Below are 25010 nucleotides of genomic sequence, written 5' to 3'. Positions count from 1 at the left end.
ACCATTTGCGTCGCAGTATTCTTCCAGCACTCGGAGCTTTCGTAGCAAATCTATTGGTGAGTGAGCAAAGATGACCGTGTCGTCGGCGTAAAGAAGCATCAGGATGTCAGTTAGTCCGTTAATACTGAGGCCATAGTAACCTTTGGATTGCTCAGCGACATTCGGTGGAGCTTCTCCTAGAGAAGTGTGTGAGGAACCGAATCAAACGCTCTTTGGAAATCTGCAAAGATGCCGAATATCTCTCTCCCATCTTTGTGGTGGAATTGAAGTTGTATGGAGCTGATAAGGGAGAATATGGCTTCGGTGCAACCTCGGTTTTTGCGGAATCTCAGCTGGCACTCGGGAAGCTGATTTTCTTGCTCTGCCCACGTGACGAGTCTTTTTTTTAGAAGAGTTGTGAAAATCTTAGTGATTGTGTTGATAAGGGCTATGCCTCGGTAGTTAGATGGTTCAGATTTATCACCGTTTTTGTGTATCATAGTCATCTGTGTGATTGCCCAGGATCTGGGGACTTGCTCCTCCTCGAGTACCTTGTTGAATAGGCTTCTGAGGATTTCTTTGTGTTGACTAGTTAGTGCTTTTAAAATCTCGTTTATTACAAGGTCAGGGCGAGGGGCTTTGCCTGATTTGAGAGATGCGAGTGTAGCGTCCAGCTCAGTCAGAGAAATTTCGGCGTCTAAAGTGTTGTTGAGAATCTTCGGCAGAAGAGATGGAATGACAATTCGTGGTTTGTATATTGTGGCGTAAAAGGCATTCCACGTGTTCACCGGAATTTCGCATTGCGCTCCTTTTCTGAAGCTAAATTTTTTCAGAAATTGGAAGGGACGGACAGGTTGGCAAAAGCATTCTTAATGTTCAAAATGTAGGCTTTCTTTTTTTCCTGGCAAAGGTTTCTGTAGATATTCTTGCAATTTGACACTTCTTGGTGCGCCCTAATATTGAATTGACCTTTCTTGCAGTTTCGAAGTGATTTCCGGAAATTTCTTTCAGCGTCTTTGCAGCTTTTGTCAAACCATGGGGTACGGGACGCTTTTTGACTGCTGGTTGAATTTGAAACTTTTATTAGTCCTGCCTTCTGAGCAGCAGAGTGTATAGAGCTTAGCAGCCAGTTGTAGGTGGTATCAGCTGGATCGTTCTGGGCATCCGGGAGGTCTTGTGAACTAAGTAAGTGGTTCTGGTATGTCAGTTTGGCTTCTTCGGAGCAGACGATTTTTTTCTTTATGTGTAGAGTGGCCTGTGGAGCGCAGGCATGATGTTGGTCAAGTGTCTCGGTATGAAGGGTTAGACGGACAGGTCGATGGTCCGAAAGAGATGGTTCAAGAATGACTTCTAGATCCACTATCAGGTGAAGCGCAGAGATGTCAACCCAAACCAGGTCAATTATTGAAGTGCCACGATTATCGAAAGTGGGCTGAGCCGGGGAATCACCAATTGTTCTGCCATTTAAAAGGATGAAATCGCTGTCGAGCATAAAGTCCATGAGCATACGTCCTCTATCACATATTGTTTCATCTGTGTAGTAATTAGCGGGTTCAGAGGAAGTCCTGTGAAGAGTTCCTCTGGCCAGGGGTTCAGAGAGCCTACTTTGGCGTTCAGATCTCCACCAATAATGAATATATCGTACGTTTGGGAGGATTTGATGCCATCAATTACCTCTTGTAGTATATCGAGTAGGTATCGAAGGTCGAGACATTTTCTTAGGTAGACTGAGCCAAGGATCAGTACTGTGGAACCTATTAATACTTTGTTGAAGATCCAGCATGGAGCGTCTTCTAGTAACGATGCGTTGAGGTTAGCGTTAATTGCAGTGATTAGGCCTCCACTGGCTCTTCCGATGGCATGGTTCCTGATGGCATTAGACCAGTATGTGTTGTAGTTAGCGAGGAAAGGTGGTGAAAACGGCTGCGTGTTCCAGGTTTCGCAGGCTGCTATGATGGTAGAGTGGTTTATTAACGAGCTGTGTTGGAGGTTTGAGAAGCCGTGGAGATTCCAGAATGTTATTTCAGTCAATTCTGGCGAGCTGTTATCTAGTTTTGCTAAAAATTTTTTGGGACAGCATTCAGTTCTGGAATAAAGGAGCTTACGGTTTTTGGCTGAGGAACAAGAGCGTTTTTTGCCTCATCCCACGAATAAACCAAGTCCTTCGTTGCGATCTTGTTTCCTTTTCTGCTGAACTTTGTGCCTTCACTCACTAGTTGCTTAACCTTTGTTCTTACATGCCAATCTATTGTCCTCTCTTTCGCAGTACGGTCCGGGTTGATGTAGATTTTTGTGCCTGCTAGAATATTTTTTTTGTTCTTGAGAATATGCGCTTTCTGATCAAGATCAAAGAGATTCACAATAATCCGTTTCGTGAATTCTTTTAGCGAAATGTTAAGGCACGATACTCCGAATTTCGTACTGAGGAAATTTTCAATCTCGGATACGTGGTCGCTGGAGGTAAAAGAGTACCCTGTAATAGAGATGTTTGTCTTTTTACTTTCTTTTTCGATAGAATTTAGCTTATTAGTGAGATAAGAGATCTGATCATTGCTAGGATTATTAACACGTGCAGTGAAGTTGAGATTAGAGGAAGACGGGTCCGCCAGAATGTTACTCAGTTGATCCATCGTAACAGCATTTTTTTCAAGTTCTGCAATACGGTTAGTCAGGTCAGTCTTGGTTGCTTTATGTTCCTCTTCTAGCAACATTAGGCTGGCTTTTATCTCAGTGAAGGAGGCCTGGTCTTTCAAAAAGTTCTCTTGAAGTTTGTCCGTTAGTTCCTTGTGTTTTTCTTCTTGGCTGGTTCTAAGCGCAGCAATTTCATTGAAAATTCGTGCCATGTCTGCGGGTTGATCGAAAAAGTTGGGCTTGACGGGACTTGACTCCTTGTTGAGTTTTTTAGGTGTTCTGAAGTCCAGAGTAGAGTCTTCTGACTGCCGGGAATCGTCCAAAGTTCTTTTTCTCTTCGTATCAACTGTTTAGTTCGTGATAGGAGTACAAGATTGGCTGGCCGCAACCAGTAGTTGCTGGTTAGACGGTCTGCCTGGCTTTGGAGTGGCAATTACAGGGGTTTTTACTTGAGAGTTACCGACGGCTGTAGGTGTGCTCAAAAGCGATGGAGAGCTACCCGTGGCGAGACCAGAGATGGCGTTGGTATTCATAAATCGCGTGGGCAGTATTAGCCGAAAAATATCCAGCTCCTAACCTAGATGCTCTTAGTCGGGCCGAAAACAGGCTGACAAGAAAGAAAACCCGCAGATCTCACCAGATTCATTAATTTAGAATGATAGAGTTTTATTTTGCGCGTTGAGAGAGATCAAACACTTGAGGTAGAAAAGTGAATCACTATAGTTATATGATAAAACTTAGAGAGCACACAGAAAAAGCGTCTTGACACAACAACGGTTCAGTGGCCCCCCCTTATTTAAATATATTATGATTTTCAATTCACTTTTGAAAAAAGAAGAATTTTTATGGAAAAATATCTTGACAATAATTGAATTTTTTAGAGAAAAATATAATTATGAAAAGAATCCTATATATTTTTTGATTATTTGTTCACATATTAATTGAAATGAAAATATAATTCATTAAAAAAATGCCATTTGATGTACTTCATGGATTGTACTTTGAAACATTCATACAATGGATCACAACTTATTAAAAAGTTCAAAGAAAACACATAGATAGATATATGATTAGTTATTTGATTTCAGATTTTCAATTTTTGAGAATTAATTATTCTTGAATACAAGGAAAATAATTAATTTAAAATGATTATTTTTTGTATCACCAAATCATTTAATATACTTGCCTCCATTTATATTCGATTATAATAATGTATAATCTGCATATATCTAATTAATTAAATGGAAGAAATAATGAATAAATTTATTATTCATATTTTATTCATATATATTATAATTTTCAATTCTTTTTTGGAGAAAAAAAATTTTTCTAGGAAAAAATTCTTACAACAATTGAAATTTTTAGAGAAATATATAATTATTGGAAAAATCCTATGTATTTTTTAATTATCCGTTCACATATTAATTGAAACAAAAATATAATTCATTAAAAAAATTCCATTTGATGTACTTTATGGATTGTAATTTGGAAAATTTATACAGTCGATTGGAACTTATTGAAAAGTTTGAAGAAGACATACAGATAGATGAATGATTAGTTATTTAATTTCATAATTTCAATTTTTCAAAATTAATTAATTTTCAATTTAAGAAAAATGAATTATGTAGGTTATTTATTTTCCGTAACATTGAATTATTTGATTCAGTTGCCTTCATGTGTATTTAATTATATTAACGTATCATTTGTATATATATATAATTATTTGAATAAAAAAAATTATTAATAAATTTATTATTTATATTTTATTTATATATATCATAATTTTTAGTTTACTTTTAAAATAAGGAAAATGTGGAAGAAAAAATTTTCAGATCAATCAAATTTCTCACAAATAACTATAATTATTAAAAAAATCCTGTATATTTCTTCATTATTCGCTCACACATTAATTATGATGAAAATATTATTTAATCAAAAAATGCCAATTAATGTACCTTATGGATTGTGATTTGTAACATTAATACAACGTTTTATAACTTATTAAAATGTTAAACGGAAACATACACATAGGTGAATGATTAGTTACTTAATTTCATATTTTTGATATTTGGAAATTGATTATTTATTAATTCAAGAAAAATGATTAATTTAAATTTATTATTTTTTATATCATCAAATCATTGAATTCAATTGCCTCCATTTATATTCAATTATAATAATCTATAATTCGTTTATATATATAATTAATTGAAACTAATTGAAAATAAATTTATTATTCAAATTTCACTTATATGTATTATAATTTTGAATTCATTTTCGAAAAAAAATAATTTTTCTAAAAAAAAATTCTTACAACAAATAAATTTTTTAGAGGTAACATAGTTATTGAAAGAATTCTATGTAGTTTTTGATTATTTGATCACATATCAATTGAAATGAAAATATGATCCATTAAAGAATTGCCATTTGATGTACTTCATGGATTGTAGTTTGGAACATTTATACAATGGATTAGAACTTATTATAAGGTTTAAAGAAAACATACAGATAGATAAATGATTATTTATTTAATTTCATATTTTTAATTTTAAGAAACAAATTATTTGTTGATTTGAGAAATATGATTTATTTAAATTCATTATTTTTTATATCATTAAAGTATTCAATTCAATTGCCACCATTCACATTGAATTATCTTAATGTAAAATTTGTATATATATATAATTGATGAAATAAAAGAAAATGATAAATAAATTTATTATTTATATTTTATTTATATATATTATAATTTCCAATTTAATTTCAAAAAAAGAAAATTTCATGAAATAAAAAAATTATCAAATTAATTGAATTTTTTGAAAATAAATACAAATATGAAAAAAATCCTATATATTTTTTGATTACTTGCTTACATATTAATTAAAATAAAAATATTATTCATTGAAAATATGCCATGCAATGCCCTTTATGGATTGCAATTTGGAACATTCATACAATGGATTAGAACTTACTGAAACGTCTAAAGAAAACACACAGACAGATGAATAATCAGTTATTCTATTCGATATTTCTAATTTTCAAAATCTGATTATTTTTTAATTTAGGAAATATGATTCATTTTGATCATTTCTTATCATATCATTGAATCATTTAATTTATTCGCCTACATTTCTAATCAATAATATTATTCTGTAATTTGTATATATATATAATTGATCAAATGAATTGAATGATAAATAAATTCATTATTCATATTTTATTTATATATAATATAATTTTTAAACAACTTTTAGCAGGAGGGAAATTAAAGAAGAAAAATATTTCCACATGAAATCAATTTTTTGAAAATGAATATAATAATAAGAAAAATTCTTTGTATTTTTCAATTATTCGCTCACAAATGAATTTGATTAAAAATAGTATTCATTAAAATAATGCCATTCAATGTCCCTTATGGATTGTAATTTGGAACATTAGTACAATAGATTAGAACTTATTGAAAAGTCTGAAGAAAACTCACGGATAGATATATGATTAGTTATTTAATCTCATATTTTCAATTTTTCAAAATTAATTCTTCTTGAATTTGAGAAAAATGATTTATTGAGATGAATTATTTTCAATATCACTGAATTATTTGATTCAATTGCCCCCATCTATATACAATTATATCAGTGGATAATTTATATACATATATACAAAATTGTTGAATGAAAAAAATTAGAAAATAAATTCATCATTCATATTTTATCCACTATATTATAATTTTTAATTCACTTCTGAAAAAAAAAGAATTTCTGAAAGAAAAAAATTTTTACACTAATCAAATTTTTTAGAAATAAATACGATTATTGGAAAATTTCTATATATTATTGGATTATTCGCTCACATATTAATTGAAATAGAAATATTATACATCAAAAAAATGCTATTCAATGTCCTTTATGGATTGTAATTTAGAACATTTATGCAATGGATCGGAACTTGTTGAAAAGTGTAAAGAAAACATACAGACAGATAAATGATCATTTATTTAATTTCATATTTTTAATTTTCGAAAACCTATTATTTTTTAATTCAAGAAATATGATTCATTTGGATAATTTTTTTTTATATCATTGAATTATTTAATTCATCCGCCTACATTTATAATCAATTGTATTCATGTATAATTTGTGAATATATATGATTGATTGAGTGAATGAAATGATAGATAAATTTATCATTTATACTATATTTCATTTTTTTTTTTTTATTTATTTATTTATTCCCAAGAAAATATAAATATACATAATATACAGAAGTAATATACAAAAGTACATTTATAGTCCTATAGAGGTAACTTAAAGTTTCCTGTGCATAGGCTCGGGAAGAGTGAAAAGGCATATAATCTAACATATATGCCAGTTCAACGATTTTAAATTTAATTTTAAAATTAAGAAAAATCATACAGTTTGTACATTTAATTGAGCGAAAAGCATGGATATGCCATTAGTTCATGTTTCATAAGATTTTTAAATAATTAGAGGATTAAATTTTACAAATAAAGTGAAAGACGGATATATTCTACTAAAGCGGTGATAGATGCTCAGGGTGGCCGATCAACCATTTTTTCAATTTATATGTAATTGACTTGGTCAATATAGGTAAATTCTTAATTTCGTTTGGTAACAGATTGAAAAATTTAATTGCAGTGTGTAAAGGACTGCTGCAGAACTTAGTTTTAGTGACTTTGGGTCCTTGTATTAACTTATGTCTGGATCTACCGTCGTAGTTATTGTATTTTTGCCTACAAAAATTAAAGTATTTTGTTAAACTATTTAAGACGAAATGTTGTTTGATGTTCAGTATTATTTTATCATCTACTCTTATTTTCTTTAATATTCTTTTTTGTAAGCTAAAAAGTGGCTTAATTGAATTATTATATGCTCCACCCCACGCTATGATACCATAGTTAATTGTACTTTCGAAAAGTGTATGGTAGAGAATTCTCAGAACATTTTTTTCCATGAAATAACTTAATTTATACACGAGAAATTGGAAGTATCTGACTTCTTTAATTAACTCTTGTATATGTATATCCCACTTCAAACATCTGTCAATGTAAATACCAAGATACTTACAGCTATTTACTGCCTTAATTGTTTTATTATTTATGCTAACTAGGGGCTTCGCCCCTGCGCGCTTCGCGCGCCAACCCCATCTCGGCGCTACGCGCCTCGGGCACTCGGCGCTGCGCGCCTCACTATTTCCTTACGCATTGTCTAGTAGACAGGCGAATTCCTTCATGTTGATTTAATGACAGGTCCTGCACTTGCTGTCCACTTCAATTCCTTCTGTGCTTACTTTTCTTTTTTCCATCAATCTAAGCTTCCATTCGTTGGTTGAAAATTGGTGTTCCTTCTCTATTGATATCTATCTATCTCCTTGACTTGCTGAATTATTTTTGCTACTGCTCTGCCCGTTATTCTCCAAAATCACCTTCTTTATATTATTTTTTTCTCTATATTTATGTTGCTGTTCACTTCGTAAAACACCTCTTTCTCTTGTGGTCAACATCGATCATGGTCGTCCTCTTGCCTGGTTATAGGAATATTTGTTTATTATTATTCTCTGGCTTATTTGGTTCTTCGCACTTAAAATTTTATTTTCCTTTTTCCTTTGTGATACTTCCGACCATCCACCATCTTCATCGCCTTGTCTGCTGCTTGAAACTCCTCCTTTCTCCATTGTCATCGTAAATCCTGGCTGTCCTTTTGACTGTTTGGTGATATATTTAGATTTACTATTATTTGATTGTTACTTTTCATACTTATTACTCACTATCTGAATTTTATTTTGGTTCTGCAAGACATCAAAGTGTCCACTGTCTCCGTCGCTGGTGAAAAGTAGCGAGAATTGTGTTCCATTTTGTGATCCGATCCGGTGTGGATGAATTTGTTCTTCGCGATACACGATTAAACATATCTTAAAAATATCCGCAGCTGCATATATTGCATTTTTATTCATATGTGATTTGTAATCACCAGGTCACCTAATCACAGCACCGTTTGACTCATTACCTGTAATAAAACCCGCAAATGTAGACCAATTATCCACTATATTTGGAACGATACTCAGTCTCACCTCTGCGTGTCGATCTTGAGTGCCGTATACACAATACGCCAACGCGCGAAAAAGACAATTCCTGTCGGGAATCATCTTGATAATTTTCGTTTGCATGTTCATTTTTTGCGCGTCAGAAACAGATACCTATAAAGATATTTGTCAAAGACTGTCATAAACAGCCGATGACAGCTGTCAAAGGGTTTGCTAGATGCTTTTTGTTTTGTTTTCGGGATCTCACCCCACCGCCAACTTCATGCGTATACTATTGTTATTATAATCTTTTTTTACTATTGTTATTATAATCTTTTTTTACTATTGTTATTATAATCTTTTTCTACGTTCATTTGTTTGAAACTTTTTTATTAGATAGAGAGATTATAGTCTTTGGAGTAGAATCACTATAACAGGAAAAAGTTAGATAAACAGTTTTATCAACATTTAGTGTCAACTGGTTATTATTTCACCAGTCGCTGATTATTTTTAACATGTTATTCATGTCCTTTTGCACTTCGTCCCATTTGTCTCCTGAACACCGAACAGCAGTGTCGTCTGCATATGATAATAAGTATTTTTTGTCTACAACTCTAAAAATGTCATTAATGAACATTAAGAATAATAGTGGGCCCAGTATAGTTCCTTGTGGAACACCAATTTTTACATTCTCAGATTTACTATAAGACCCTTTGTATTTCACTGTTTTCACTCCATTATTTAAGGAGTCTTTAATCAAGTTATTAGCAACACCTCTTATACCATATCTTTCAAGCTTATTTAATAATATGACGTGATTAACAGTGTCAAATGCCTTGGCTAAATCCAGAAACGTAATAATTGTTCGTTTATCAGAGTTTAGGTTGTCATATATATACTGAACAAGGTCTGCATGAGCATCACTTGCGCTTCTATTTTTCAAAAAACCAAATTGTCTCTCAGAAATTATGTTACATTCAGTTATAAAGTCCGATAAACGATGATGTATTAGTTTCTCGAAAACTTTTGCTAAGTTAGATATTAATGATATCGGTCGATAGTTACTAGGCTCACAGTGTTCTCCACTTTTGTAAAAGGGTACAACGACTGCAGATTTTAAAGCGCGTGGCTAGATACCTTTGCTTATGCTTAAGTTGAAAATATGTTCTAGAGGTTTGCTAATAGCGTGTACTTATAGTCTTCAAAACTTTACTGTTAATATCATCCAGACCACCTGGTTTATCTTTTAAATTTTTAATCGTATTAAATATTTCACCAGGATCTGTAGGCCGTATGAATATAGACTTACAATTGTTTTCTACTAAATCAGATGCCCTACCTTCGCTCTTTTTATCTAGATTTATTTTACTAGCTAAGTTTAGCCCTATACTGCTGAAAAAATCAACAAAAGCATCGGCCATCTCTCTATTATCAGTTATTTCTTTATTCTGATAAATTAAATATTTAACATCATAGTCTGCTTTATTGTTTCTTCCCAGTTTATTATTTAAGTATTGCCATAATTTTTTGCTGTCGCCGCTGCTTTTATTGACTTGTTCTGCGTCATAGTTTCTTTTAGCACGAGTCATTACACTAGTTAGGATTTTACAATAGGTTTTATAATCGTTTTTAAGTTTAGTATTATTCTTATCAAGCTTCCAGACGTTATACAACATTTCTTTAGTGTTACATGACTTAACTATACCCTTAGTTATCCATTTTTTTCTATGGACACTAATTTTACTTTTATTTATATGTTTATTTGATTTTATTTTACGTGTTGAGTCTCTTATTAAAGTTTGAATTTCATTTATTAACGCCTCTATTGCTGTGTTTGGGTCTTGTATATCAAATATGTAATTAAAATCAATTTTATCAACTATAATTTTGAGTTTGTTGTAGTTTATGATAGTTTTTGGAGCTTTAGTGTTATTTTCTCTTTGAAAGTTTATTGTTAAAAAAATTGGATAGTGATCTGTAAAAGCATTAGTGTATGTAAAAGAATTTGTTCTTGCTATTTTGGATTTAATAAACATATTATCAATACATGAACCCTCAAGACTGTTAGGTCTAGTAATGTCACTGAAACAGTTAACATAACCAGATCCTAACATAGTCTCAAGAAACTGTTCAGCAATAAAGTCTGCTTTGAGCAGGTTAATGTTAAAATCGCCAACGATGCAATGATGTTTAACATTTTTGTTTATAATTAGATATTCTTTCATTTCAACATTAAAATTATCTACATTAATATCATGACATCTATATATACCTGTTATTTTAAAAGACATATTATTTCTAATTCTCAACATAACCGACAATACATTACATGGACCTATATTTTCATTTGTTGTTGTGTGAGATATTGTAGATTTGACGTATATCACTACACCGTCCGCCTTGTTGATATTCCCGTGGCTATAGTATATAGTATAGTCGTCGAGCTTATAATACTTGTAATATTCTAGCTTCCATGTCTCGGTACAAACAATAACGTCCGGCTTCGTGTGTAAATTGTTTATTAAAATTTCTAAATTCTGATGGTTAGCATTTAGGCTTCTCACGTTAACATGTAAGATTATTACATTTTTGGACACTGAGGCCTGGTTTAATTTGCTTAGGCAGTTACATTGTTTTTCTATACTTGTAATGTAAGTATCGTTGTTAGCCATTGATATGTGTAATTATTACGCGTTGGTCGATGTCGAGGCTTCTTTTTTTCTGGTCAGGCAACCTACCTAAGAATTTTGGTATTCTAGGTGAGGTTGGATAATCAGTCGTGTTCATTAGTTTTTGTAGTTTAAATTTAATGTATTCACACTTAGCGGTGTCGTTTGGACGATGATTTGTACATTTCTTTTGCTTATATTTATCATTATAGAATTCGCAATTTACAGACTTAATAATGTCAGATTTACAGTCAATAGTTTCATGGTCACCGGAGCACTTTAAACACTTCATCACGTTTTTACAGTTTTTACCACTGTGATTAAGGACGCCCGCACTTAAAACACAAGTTTAAATTAATGTCATCAACAATTTTACAACATTGGTATCCAATGTACAGTTTGTATTCATTCTTGACAATAATACCGTATATTTCAGGCGCGGCCTCAAGTATAACCGTGCGTTGTTTTGATGCATTTTTAAATTCACCTATTCATGAGAAATTACCATTTAGCATCTCTGAGTTCCTATTTTTGATGTCCTCAGTAAGGTCCTCGAGATTCATGTCATTTTGCACATCCAAGATTTTGATTCTTGGTGCCTTTAGTGATTGCACTTCAACTTGGTTGTTGTTTTTCAGCTTATTATTTAGTACAGCGGTAGTTCTGTCTACATCCTCTTTGTTCTTACACTTGATGGTGACTTCACCAGACTTGTTAGTAAGTAGTTTTTCAATCGGCACAGCAATATCCCCCAGCAATTGGTTCTTGACTTGGTTGACAGTGTCGTTGTTGTTATTATCTTTTGCTTTAACTATTATATTAGGTATAATATTCCTTGTGTTGACTTTGTTAGTCCTTGTTACATCCGCGTAACTAACCACATTACTATGGTTATTATTATTTTTGATATTTACCATTTCTTTTGACAGATCATTTTTTTCTTTTAGTTCCTGATTTATTTCTTTTAGTAGGTCGTTTTCAACTCTGAGGATGGCCAGCTCGTCTTCGATAACCGTCTCGTCTAACAGTATACTCTCCCTAGTCTTGTTTAAGGAAATATTTTGACTTAGCTCATCTTTTACTTTATCCTTTTCAAACAGTTTGGCATGTGCGATTATTTTGCGCGCATCTTCACATAACTCAATGTTGTCAAACTGACTTTTAGAAGTAATGTCCACATGATGTGCCGCGCATATAACAAATATATCACTAATAAACTTGCCCGGACCATTTTTATTTAATCGATTGAAGTCATTAGTATGAAAAACACTTTCACATAGTATGCAGATCACGATTTTAGGGACCGGCATATTCGAGTGGCACTTAAATGTTTTCGCATTACTCGGCACGATGTGCGTATCGCCCGCCATCTTGGCATACGTCTGATTCTATTTGTATATATTATAATTTTTAATTAACTTTTAGAAAAAAAAGAATTGAAAAAAAAATTTTCACATAAATGAAATTTTTTGAAAATGAATATAACCATTAGAAAAATTCTATATATTTTTCAATTTTTCGCTCACATATTAATTATAATAAAGATAGTATCCAATCGAAAAATGCCATTTAATGTACTTTATGGATTGCAATTTGGAACATCTCCACAATGAATTATAACTTATTGAAAAGTTTGATGAAAACGTACAGATAGATGAATGATTAGTTATTCAAGTTCATATTTTTAATTGTTGAAAATGAATTATTCTTCAATTCAAGAAAAAAGATTTATTCGGATTAGTCATTTTCAATGTCATCAAATTATTCAATTTAATTGCCCCCATTTATATTCAATTATGATAATGTATAATTTGTAGATATGTTACGTGGGGGTGAGGGTGAAACTGAGCGGTGGTAGTTGATGATTAATTGAATAATCTAGCTCCCACGTAACGACAATGAATAATAATTATAACTAAGAAAAGACCTACCTTTCGATAAGCCGGTATTTTGTAGGATCATGCTGCTATAGACCTGTACAGGTCTGTGAGGTTTGTTTAAATTGTTGAGGCAATTACAATAATAAAAATAGGAAGAAGGTCGTTCAAAATAAATGATTAATATAATTTGACTGGTAAAAGATGAAATATATTCTATTTTGATTTGGTAATTGAAATGTTGGGTAACAATCAATGGTGATGATGATATATATGTATGAGCCGAAAATAACAATTTATAAAGTCTTCAAGTTTATAAAAATCATGTGTTATACTATTCTAGAGGATATTATTATTTGATACCAAGAACATCTACTCTGAACGATGGTTATAACTAGCTGGTCGTGATTATTGTATTGTATCTCTCTTTTTAGATTATCTTAAATCGATTATATATATATAATTGTTAAGTCTTATTCGTCGATTCTTGGAAACCATAAGTACGAATAAATTGGGGGTAGTGAAGCTAGCCACCAATTCTAGACTTGGTTTTTGTGAATTTACTGAAGTAGTTTTGATTATCAAGGTGAAACAAGAATTCGTCTAATTTCGAAGATTAACACTCGGATTGACTTAGCTTTTTGGTGAATCGGTCGACGAGATTGAGAGCCGTCGGATCGTGTCGGTCTGCGTCGGTAGAATGCTGGACCAGGGGCCTCACCTCAAATTTGGACGAGTTGATCAATCGAATGACGTTGAACGTTGGTCACTTAGTCTTTGTGAATTTAGAATGATATCTTGTTATCGAAAGTTTGAAAGTGTCTGTTTTCTGATTTTGATGATGAGTTAAAATTGATTGGAACGATTATTTATTAAAAATGATAGTGTAATTATTATTATTTTTACTTAAGATTACCTGATTCGCTTGAATCAGGGCCGAACTCAATTTTAACTAAGGAAAATGGAATATCATAAAAATGTCTATTCGCGAAATGATGAGATTTAGTAAAGAACAGAAAAGAGGGAAATGTAGAAGATAGTGAGTCCTTTGCAATTAACAGATTAACTGAATGCTCGAATTTGACGAATTAGTGCGAGACTTTAGGCCGGTCACAATTAAGATTTTCCAAACACTACTCTTGCTCGAGAGGGCTAATCCGGGCTTACGTCCACGCACTTCGCGACTTGACAGACGAAAGACGCGGCTTCTTGGGCCCGAGGGTCCAAGGAGCTGCGGTTGTAATTAGTTACAACGGTAATTAGCCAATGAGGTGCGAGGGCGACCTCCTGGTGCACAAATCCACATGGTCAGCGTTACTTCTCGCTCTTCGACGGTGTTCCGACGATTCTCAATCTCGTCGGTGACACATTGAAGATATGAACAAAAGATATTTACATGCAATGTTCACACATTCATTCATACATTCCAATGAGTAATCTATTTTAATTTGGTGGTTCTAAAGGTAGTGGTTTATCCTAGTTATTGATTATAGTTTTAACTTAAAAAGAGGGATATTTCCAGTCTGAGCGCTACTGATGCTAATTCAGCAGTCTCCTATCTCAGTTCTTGGTACCAGTTATAAGAAACAATTTTGAACCTTATACTAGGGATCATTGTTGGTCTATGCATGACTTTTGCCAGGAGGGGTGGAACTCGCCGTTATTAGAATATGAGATTTTGATGAAATGATATCTGTGCATTGAAGAAATTAAAGCAATGAAATGAAATGGAATTTTGAAAAAGTTACGCCAAGGCGGTACGTCGGGGCGTAACAGATATATATAATTATTTGAATGGAAAAAATGATGAATAAATTTATTGTATCTATTTTATTTAAATATATTATAATTTTCAATTCACTTTTGAAAAAAGAAGAATTTTTATCGAAAAATTTCATTACAATAATTGAATTTTTTATAGAAAAATATAATTACGAAAAGAATCCTATATATTTTTTGATTATTTGTTCACATATTAATTGAAATGAAAATATAAATCATTAAAAAAATGCCATTTGATGTACTTCATGGATTGTACTTTGAAACATTCATACAATGGAACACAACTTATTGAAAAGTTTAAAGAAAACACACAGATAGATTTATGATGAGTTATTTGATTTCAGATTTTTAATTTTTCAAAATTAATTATTCTTGAATACAAGAAAAATGATTAATGCAGATTAATTATTTTTTATACCATCATATTATTTAATTCAATTGCCTCCATTTATACTCAATTACAATAATGTATAATTTGTATATATATATATATAATTAATTGAAAGAAAAAAAAATGATAAATAAATTTATTATGTATATTTCATTTAAGTATATTATAATTTTTAATTTACTTTTGAAAAAATAATTTTGGGAAAAAAACAACAACCATTAATTAAATTTTCAAAAATAAATATCATTGTTGAAAAAATTCTATATATTTTTCAATTGTTTGCTCACATATTAATCAGAATAAAAGTGATATTCATTAAAAAAATGCCATTCAATGTCGCTTATGGATTGTAATTTGGAACAATTATGGAATGGATCAGAACTTATTGAAATGTTTTAAGAAAACACAGAGATAGATATATAATTAAATATTTAATTTCATATTTTTGATTTTTCAAAGCTGATTATTCTTCAATTTCAGAAAAATTAATTATTGAGGTAAATTATTTTTCATATTATTAAATCATTTAATTCAGTTGCCCCCATTTATATTCAATTATATTAATGTATCATTCGCGTAAATATATAATTAATTTAATAAAATAATCACAAATAAATTTATTATCTATATCACATTCATATATATTATATATTTGAATTCACCTCCTAAAAAAGAAAAATGTTGAAAAAAAAATTTTCACAGTCGATAAATTTCTCAAAAATGACTATAATTGTTGAAAAAATCCGTCGCATTTCTTCATTATTCGCTCACACAATAATTATGATAATAATATCATTCAATCAAAAAATGCCATTTAATGTACTTCATGGATTATAATTAAACGATCAAACGAACTTACCTGTTGTGAAGTTCGATCGTAATTATATGTAGAGTCTCGTTTGAGATGATTACATCGTAGTACCGTCTACTTCACGTTAGTGTCACGAATATTCAGAGCTTATAAAAAAAAAAGAGAGCGCCTGGCCCCCTGGCGCTGCGGTTGTTCCTTCTCCAAGTCATATTGTTTAAAGTACTCCATAAGGATTGAAAATAATAAAACAAACACATTTCAATAAATAAAGGGGGAGGGAATGATAGAAACGAACGGAAATAAAACGTTCAATGGGTGGGATGTAATCATCTCAAACGAGACTCTACATATAATTACGATCGAACTTCACAACAGGTAAGTTCGTTTGATCGTTTAATTATATTACGAGTCTCGTTTTCGAGATTACATCGTAGATGTTCAGAAAAAAAATTATTTTATTATTTTCTAAACAGCCTCAGGCAACAAAAACGTAACTTTTATCGAGACCAGTGGTCTCTCGAGAACAAGAATCAGCGGTTTTTTATTCGCTTACTTCGATTCTAACAAAATGTAATTAATGATATCTTATGCAATAACTTATAAATATTATGAGAACACGGTTGCTGCAAAGTCTTTTCTGCCCGATTTAATCGGCCGATTATAATACTTTGCAAATACCTGCGAGTCCTTTGACCAGCCCGCGGTATTTCTTATCGCGCTAATATCCAACCCCTTTGCCAAGGCAGCCGACGTAGACGCGTGCCTTGTACTGTGCGCCGTGAACTCAGGTCCTATGCCGCTCTTTGCCAACACTGACCGGATCCAACGACTTATTGTCTGGGTACTCGCCGATTTGAAGGGTTTTCTCGAAGTGATCAGTACGTTACTGCAATCGCCTCTGAGTGGTTTTGTTATTTCCAAATATCTCTTCAACGTGCTCGCTATGCACAGTCTAGGCTGTTCGCGAAAGTACGGCAATAACAAAAGTGGCTGGAAAGCCCCTGGTCTCGACGTTTTAATGATGTCCGAGATCCTTATCTCGAAGCCCTGTGCCGAGTGAGAAATATTGTCAAGTCTCATAAGCGAGAAAGTTTGCACTCGATGAGCCGTACCTAAAGCTAACAGCGTAACTAATCTCTCTGACAATTGTTGATTGTTTAATGATTCGAGAGGATATAAGTTCGCAATGTACGTAAGTACGATGCCGACGTCCCATGTTTCGTCGTATCGAGGTTTCGTTGGTCTAAGCCGAAAAATCCCTTTAAAAAATCTACTGATAATCCGATCGTTAGTCATGTCGTTCGTCGATATTAACGAGATCGCCGATCGCGTCGCGTTTAATGTGCCATAGGAGGCTCCTGAACCGTATCTCATTTGCAGAAATTCGAGAATGCGGTTCGCGCTCGCTTTGTAAATGTCTGTTTCCGTCTCTCAACAGAAATTCGCCCATAGCTTAATAGGTCCTGAGTACTGCTTCCATGTACTCTGGGCGAGAGAAGCCAACAACGTCTCGATCACTGAGTCCGAGAATTTCTTGCGGCGGTAAGATTCGCCGACAATTTCCCGGCAATCAAAGCCAGTGATTTCTGTAATGGATGCTGGAGAGACCTACAAGGAGACAATAAAAGCCATTTAGCGGGAGCGAAGATCATCGGTTTCTCTACGAGAAGGTCCATAAATATAGGGAACCATGGTTGCGAAGGCCAATTCGGCACTATCGCAATCCCACAGGCGCGATCTGCGATAACTTTTCGAAGGAACCTGAGTACCAATGCGAACGGTGGAAATGCATAAAAATACTCCGATTTCCAGTTGATCGTGAACGCGTCAATAGCTAAGGCATCAGGATCTCTGTGCCACGAACAATAAGCTTGACATTTCGCGTTAATCCTGAATGCAAACAGGTCCAATTTTGGTTTGCCAAATTCCGAAATTACTTTCTCGTATGCCCAACTCGACAGTTCCCATTCCGTGTCTATATTCTTTATCCTCGACTCCCTATCGGCCTCGACGTTTTCCTTGGACGCTATGTAAGATGCGAAAATCCAAATTTTCCTACACTCGCACCATTGCCAAATCTCTTTTGCTATCCCGTGAAGTGCGGCATATTGAACTCCTCCCATTCGATTCACATATGCAATAGCTGTCGTATTATCGATTCTTAGTAAAATTTCGCAATCGTACAATTCGCTTGCAAAACATTTAAGGGCCATAAAGACGGCAATTAGTTCGAGTTGGTTAATGTGCAGCCCCCTTTCGGTGTCACTCCAAAAACCGTGCGTGCCTTCATTACAACAATACGCGCCCCAGCCCGCTTTTGACGCGTCCGAGTAAATCTCCTTAATAAATCGAAAACTTCTTATCGGACCAAATGACGTTGTAATATTTTGTTTCCACCAATCGAATTCGATCTGCAAATCTGCGGATAATTCGAGCTGTGCATCGTAATCCCCCCCGCTGACTAACAAGGCGAAGAACTTTTCTCGTTCGAATCTCTTGGTGTATAACCATCCATACTCAATTGCGCGACAACAGTCGACTAACTTCCCGATGAGGTGAGCGAATTCCCGAATTGTACAAAACTTGCGATGGCTAAAGTCGTCGATCACGGCTACCATTTTCTTTCTCTTGACTTCCGGTAGCTCCAATCTCATTTTTCGAGAGTTAATAACGAATCCTAAAAAAGTGCAATCTTTCTTGGGAATCAAGCTACTTTTTTCGATAATTCACCATAAACCCTAGTGACTGCAGTTCTTTAATAGTGACTTCTACGTTTGTGCGACACGCGTTAAGATTCGAGCCGATGCAGAGGATATCGTCTAAGTAAATTGTCGAGATGAATCCTTTCCCTCGTAAATAATTCACTACCGGTTTTAGGATTTTTGTAAAAATATACGGCGCTGTGCATAGACCGAACGGGAGGCATACAAATTCGTACATTATATCCCCGAAAATGAATCTCAAATATTTCCGGCTTTCCACGTGCATAGATACCAAAAAATACGCATCTTGTAAATCTATGTTACACATAAAATCACCTCGCGAGATTAGTTTCGTCGCAGTTCTAATGTCCTCTAACTTGAAATGCTGCGTGACTATAAAGTTATTGAGCTTTTTCAAGTTTAACACGAATCTCATTTTTCCGTTTGATTTTGGTACTAAGAAATACGACGAAATAAATTGTCCCGGGCATGGCAAGCAGGGTCTGACTGCGCCCAGATCTAACAATTTGGCGATCGCCAGTTTCATATGTTCAAGATCAATCCCAGAATTGAATTTTTGCTGAGGAGGCGTAAGAGATTGGTGTACTGACTGGTCAAATTCAATTTTGTACCCTCTTACACAGTTTAAAATGAATCGATCCCGCGTGATCTTTTCCCATTGGGGGAGACACTTTTGCAGCCGCCCCGCTGCTTTATTTACCTTTAAGGCCTGTCCCGCGAGCGTTGGTACGAGCTCTGCTTGCGACTCTGGCTCCAAGCTCGTTGTTGATCTCGCTGTTGATACGACTGATTCGACTTCGGGACAAATTTGACAGTCTTCCTCGATCCTCTCTGGTTCGCGCCCGCCCGAGATCCCTCTCGATACGAGTTGGACGACGGGCCTTTCCAGTTTCCCGAATTCGAGTTACGAAGAGGCGCCTTGGGCACCGATGGTTGAGCCTTCAACTCCAAGCCCACCTTTTCGATCGACTTTGCCGTTTTTATTTTTCCGGGCAAATCCTCGCCGAATAAAAAAGCGTCGGGCATAGTTTCGTCCAGAATTCCCTTGATCTTCTTGTCGAGAGACGGCGTAATGCACGATCTTCGTGTAATCGAGTCCAGACGAGAAGCGTGTGCCAACAGTCGACCCGCGTCGGCAAGATACTCCAACAATTGATACTCGTCAATGCCGTCTTCCTTGGGGGTCAACAGCAACGAAATTCCAGCACCCAATGCGGCCATAGCTGAACCGCGAATATTTTGCGCATTTCTCAAGTATTTGTCTCGTTTCGTGGCCGACTCGAAGAGCGATGACGCTACTTCTGCGTTTAACACTGGCGCTTCCAAGCGACAATTGCCTGTTCGCGCATACTTTGACAACAACTCCTCTAGGTCGTCTTTCTTGAGTCCTTCGGCTATCCATTTTTCCCAATTTTGTGCCAAAGTTGAGTTTAGCTGTAATTCTGGCGCACCAGATTTTTCAAGGGCACCCAGGATACGCAGGGTCTCTTCGTCGAAAGCCTGTGCTGCGTCCTCTGTAGCCTGACTCTCAGCATCCGCTGGAGTTTGTCCTTCGGTATCTCGAGATGGATCAACCGATGCGACGTGGAGAATATTTCCCCCATTGTTGTCGTTCGTTGGTGACAAGCCTGCAATGGATTAACCTGCGATAAAGACAGCCTCTCGTATTTGTTACGCAAACGAGTCTCATTTCGCAACAGCCTCGTGATTGACAAAATTACTCTATCTTTGTTCGGCTAATGCCGTCGAGTTACGCGACCGTAACCTTGGGCCATCTGCCGATTCCTCCATACAGGGGAATCGTACAGTTCGACTCTAAGAAAATACTCTGAGAGATTTCCTTCGTACGGCCTGGGCCGCCGAGTCATGTGGCCATGATAAATGCGGAATATGCAATAATCATTCATTTTTGCGAATTACATTCACAATCGACTCAAGGCAGAACTCTGAGAGTCTGCCTTCGTACGGACAAAACCGCCGAGTCTGTGGCCCGCTATTTCCGCGAGCGACACCCGCTCAAACCTTTTTAGGTTTTGTTCGACCCGAGACAATTTCTGTGAACTTGTCTCCGCACGGCAAAGCCGCCCGGTCTACGGAAATAACGAAAGAAAAACAGAAGAAAATACCTTGACGACTTGTCGATGCCTCCTGATTGCCAGCAATTGTTTTCTTTGCAGCTCTACCCGAGGTGGACACGCTCGTGTGCATAACCTCGCGTCTCGGGCTACTCGAGGTCGTATCTGAAGAGCTATCAGGCATCGCATCAACTATCTTCTTCAACTTTTTAAAGAACTTCTCGCTCTTATTCTCCTTATTCTTCTTCCTCTTGTGAGATTTTCCCATGATTTTTCTTGATTAATAAACTGGAACAATGCTCTAAACGTGCTACACTTTTACGCACGAAAAACGTTATGGCTTGGAGAAGGAACAACCGCAGCGCCAGGGGGCCAGGCGCTCATTTTTTTTTTTATAAGCTCTGAATATTCGTGACACTAACGTGAAGTAGACGGTACTACGATGTAATCTCGAAAACGAGACTCGTGATATAATTTGGAACATTTATACAATGGATTGTAACTTATTGAAATGTTTATAGAAAACACAGAGATAGATATATAATTAAATATTTAATTTCATATTCTTCATTCTACAAGGCTAATCATTCTTTAATTTCAGAAAAATTAATTATAGAGGTAAATTATTTTTCATATCATTATATTATTTAATTCAGTTTCCTCCATTTATATTCAATTATATTAATGTATCATTCGTGTAAATGTATAATTAATTTAATAAAATAATCTCAAATAAATTTATTATCTATATGACATTCATATATATTATATATTTGAATTTACCTCCTGAAAAAGGAAAACGTTGAAAAAAAAATTTTCACAGTCATTAAATTTCTCAAAAATGACCATAATTGTTAAAAAAATCCGTCGCATTTTTTCATTATTCGCTCACACAATAAATATGATAATAATATCATTCAATCAAAAAATGCCATTTGATGTACTTCATGGATTATAATTTGGAACATTTATACAATGGATTGTAACTTTTTAAAAAGTTTGAAGAAAACATACAGATGGATCTATGATTAGTTATTTGATTTCATATTTCTAATTTTTGAACATGAATTATAATAATGTAACATCTGTTTATATATATAATTAATTAAAACAAAAAAATGATAAATAAATTTATGATTCATATTTTATTTATACATTCCAAAATTTTCGGTTTACTTCTGAAAAAAAAAAATATGTTGAAAAAATTTTTACAATAATCAAAATTCTTAAAAATAACTGTAATTATTAAAAAAATCATATACATTTTTTTATTATTTGCTCACATTAATGATAATGGAAATATTTTTCCCTCAAAAAATGCCATTCGATGTACTTTATGGATTGTATTTCGGAACACGTATACAATGGATCGGAACTTATTAGGAAGTTTTAAGGAACCACACAGATCGATAAAAACTGAATCGTTTGATTTCATATTTTTCAAACTCGAAAATTAATCACCCATGAATTTAGAAAACCGGGATCGACTTCCGGGCGACACGCATTACCTCGTGCGCATCTTTGACCGTGCTTCTCACACGTCCTCACGGCCTAAAATCGACTGCCGGACGCCCTGCATTGCCTCCTGCTCCACTCTGACGCTGCTCGTGTCAAGTCCCCACTGCCACGGATCGACTCTGGGACGACGCGCATTGCCTTTTGCTCGACCTCGACCGTTCTTGTGTCATGTACCCTCTTCCGCCGATCGACTCCGGGACGACGCGCATTGCCTTTTGCTCGACCTCGACCGTGCTCGTGGCAATTCCCCTTTGCCACTGATCGTACCAGGGACGACGCGTATTGCGTTTTGCTCGACCTCGACCGTTCTTGTGTCATGTACCCTCTTCCACCGATCGACTCAGGGACGACGCGAATTGCCTTTTGCACGACTTTGACCGTGATAGACCCATGTCCTCGCGGCCTGTGATCGACTGCCGGACGCAATGCGGGGCGTCCCCGCGCATTTTTATATAATTATTCAAAATAATTATTTTCTTATTTCATTAAATTATTTAACTTAATTACCTCCATTTATATTCAATTATATTAATGTATAATATATGTATATATGTATAAATAAATGTATTCATATTTGATTATATTGATGTATAATATACTCATATATATATATATATATATATATAGATATATATATTATAATTTTCAATTTACTTTCAAAAAAAGGGAAATATGAAAAAAAAAATTTTTTTTACAATAATTAAATTCATTAAAAATAAATATAATTATCAGAAGAATCCTATATATCATCCAATTATTTGCTCATATATCAATAAAAATAGAAATATCATTCATTAAGAAAATGACATTTAATTTACTTTATGAATTGTAATTTGGAACATTCACACAATGGATTAGAACCTATTATAAGGTTTAGAGAAAATATACAGATAGATCAATGATTATTTATTTAATTTCAAATTTTCAATTTTTAAAAATTAATTATTCTTCAATTTAAGAAAAATAATTTATTTAAATTAATTATTTTCTTACTTCATTAAATTATTCAACTTAATTACCTCCATTTATATTCAATTATATTAATGTATAATATATATATATATATATTATAATTTTCAATTTACTTTTAAAAAAAGAGAAATTTAAAAAAAAAATTTTCTTTACATTTATTAAATTCATTAAAAATGAATATCATTATTAAAAAAATCCTAAATATTTTTCAACTATTTGCTCACATATTAATTAGAATAAAAATATTATTCATTAAGAAAATTACATTTAATTTACTTTATGAATTGTAATTTGGAACATTTATACAATCGATTAGAACTTATTACATGGTTTGAAGGAAACATACAGATGAATAAATGATCATTTATTGAATTTCATATTTTTAATTTTTAAAAATTAATTATTCTTCAATTTAGGAAAAATAATTTATTTAAATTAATTATTTTCTTATTTTGTTAAATTAATTAACTTAATTACCATGATTTATATTCAATTATATTAATGTATAATGAATATATATATAAATAAATGTATTTATATTCAATTATAATATATATATATGTACTCGTATATTATAATTTTTAATTCACTTTCAAAAAAAGAGAAATTTGAGAAAAAAAAATTTTTTTTACAATAATTAAATTCATTAAAAATAAATATGTTACGTGGGGTTGAGGGTGTACTGAGCGGTGGTAGTTAATGATTAATTGAATAATCAAGCTCCCACGTAACGACAATGAATAATTATTAAATCTAAGAAAAGACCTACCTTTCGATAAGCCGGTAATTTGTAGGATCGTGTTGCTATAGTCCTGTACAGGTCTGTGAGGTTTGTTTAAATTGTTGAGGCAATTTTATAATGATGAAAATGGGAAAAAGGTCGTTCAAAATAAATGGTTCAATATGATTTAACCGGTAAAAGATGAAGTATATTCTGTTTCGATTTGGTGATTGAAATGTCTGGTAACAATCAATGGTGATAATGACATAAGAGCCGAAAGTAACAATTTATAAAGTGTTCGAGTTTATACAAATCCTGTGTTATTCTATTCTAAAGGATATTATTATTTGGTACCAGGAACATCTACTCCGAACGATGGTTATAACTAGTTGGTCGTGATTATTCGATATAGTATCTCTCTTTTTAGATTATCTTAAATCAATTATATATACTATTGTTAAGTCTTATTGGTTAATTCTTGGAAACAATAAGTATGATTTAATTGGGGGTAGTGAAGCTAGCCACCAATTCTAGACTTGCTTTTGAATGAATATTACTGAAGTAAATTTTGATTAAAAAGGTGAAACAAAAATTCGTTCAATTTCGAAGATTAACACTCGGATTGACTTAACTTTAGGTGAATCAGTCGACGAGATTGAGAGCCGTCGGATCGTGTCGGTCTGCGTCGGTAGAATTCTGGACCAGGGGCCTCACCTCAAGTTTGCAAGAGTTGATCAATCGAACGATGTTGAACGTCGGTCACTTAGTCTTTGTGAATTTAGAATGATATCTTATTATCGCAAGCTTGAAAGTGTCAATTTC

The 25010-nt window shown here is 33.6% G+C and overlaps 1 protein-coding gene across 1 annotated transcript; it reads right to left on the bottom strand.

Annotated features, from left to right (window-relative positions):
- Positions 1–17693: 17693 nt before the first annotated feature.
- Positions 17694–18833, bottom strand: LOC124217252 (uncharacterized). The gene has a single exon (XM_046622655.1). The coding sequence runs from the start codon at positions 18831–18833 to the stop codon at positions 17694–17696; it is 1140 nt and encodes a 379-aa protein (XP_046478611.1).
- Positions 18834–25010: the final 6177 nt, after the last annotated feature.

Source organism: Neodiprion pinetum, chromosome 4 (assembly GCF_021155775.2).
Source record: "Neodiprion pinetum isolate iyNeoPine1 chromosome 4, iyNeoPine1.2, whole genome shotgun sequence".
NCBI lineage: Eukaryota > Metazoa > Arthropoda > Insecta > Hymenoptera > Diprionidae > Neodiprion > Neodiprion pinetum.
This window is presented reverse-complemented; position numbering and strand designations above follow the sequence as displayed.

Bases quoted from the DNA above. Each gene is read 5' to 3' on its own strand.
- LOC124217252 (XM_046622655.1), bottom strand. From the start codon at position 18,833: ATGAGATTGGAGCTACCGGAAGTCAAGAGAAAGAAAATGGTAGCCGTG.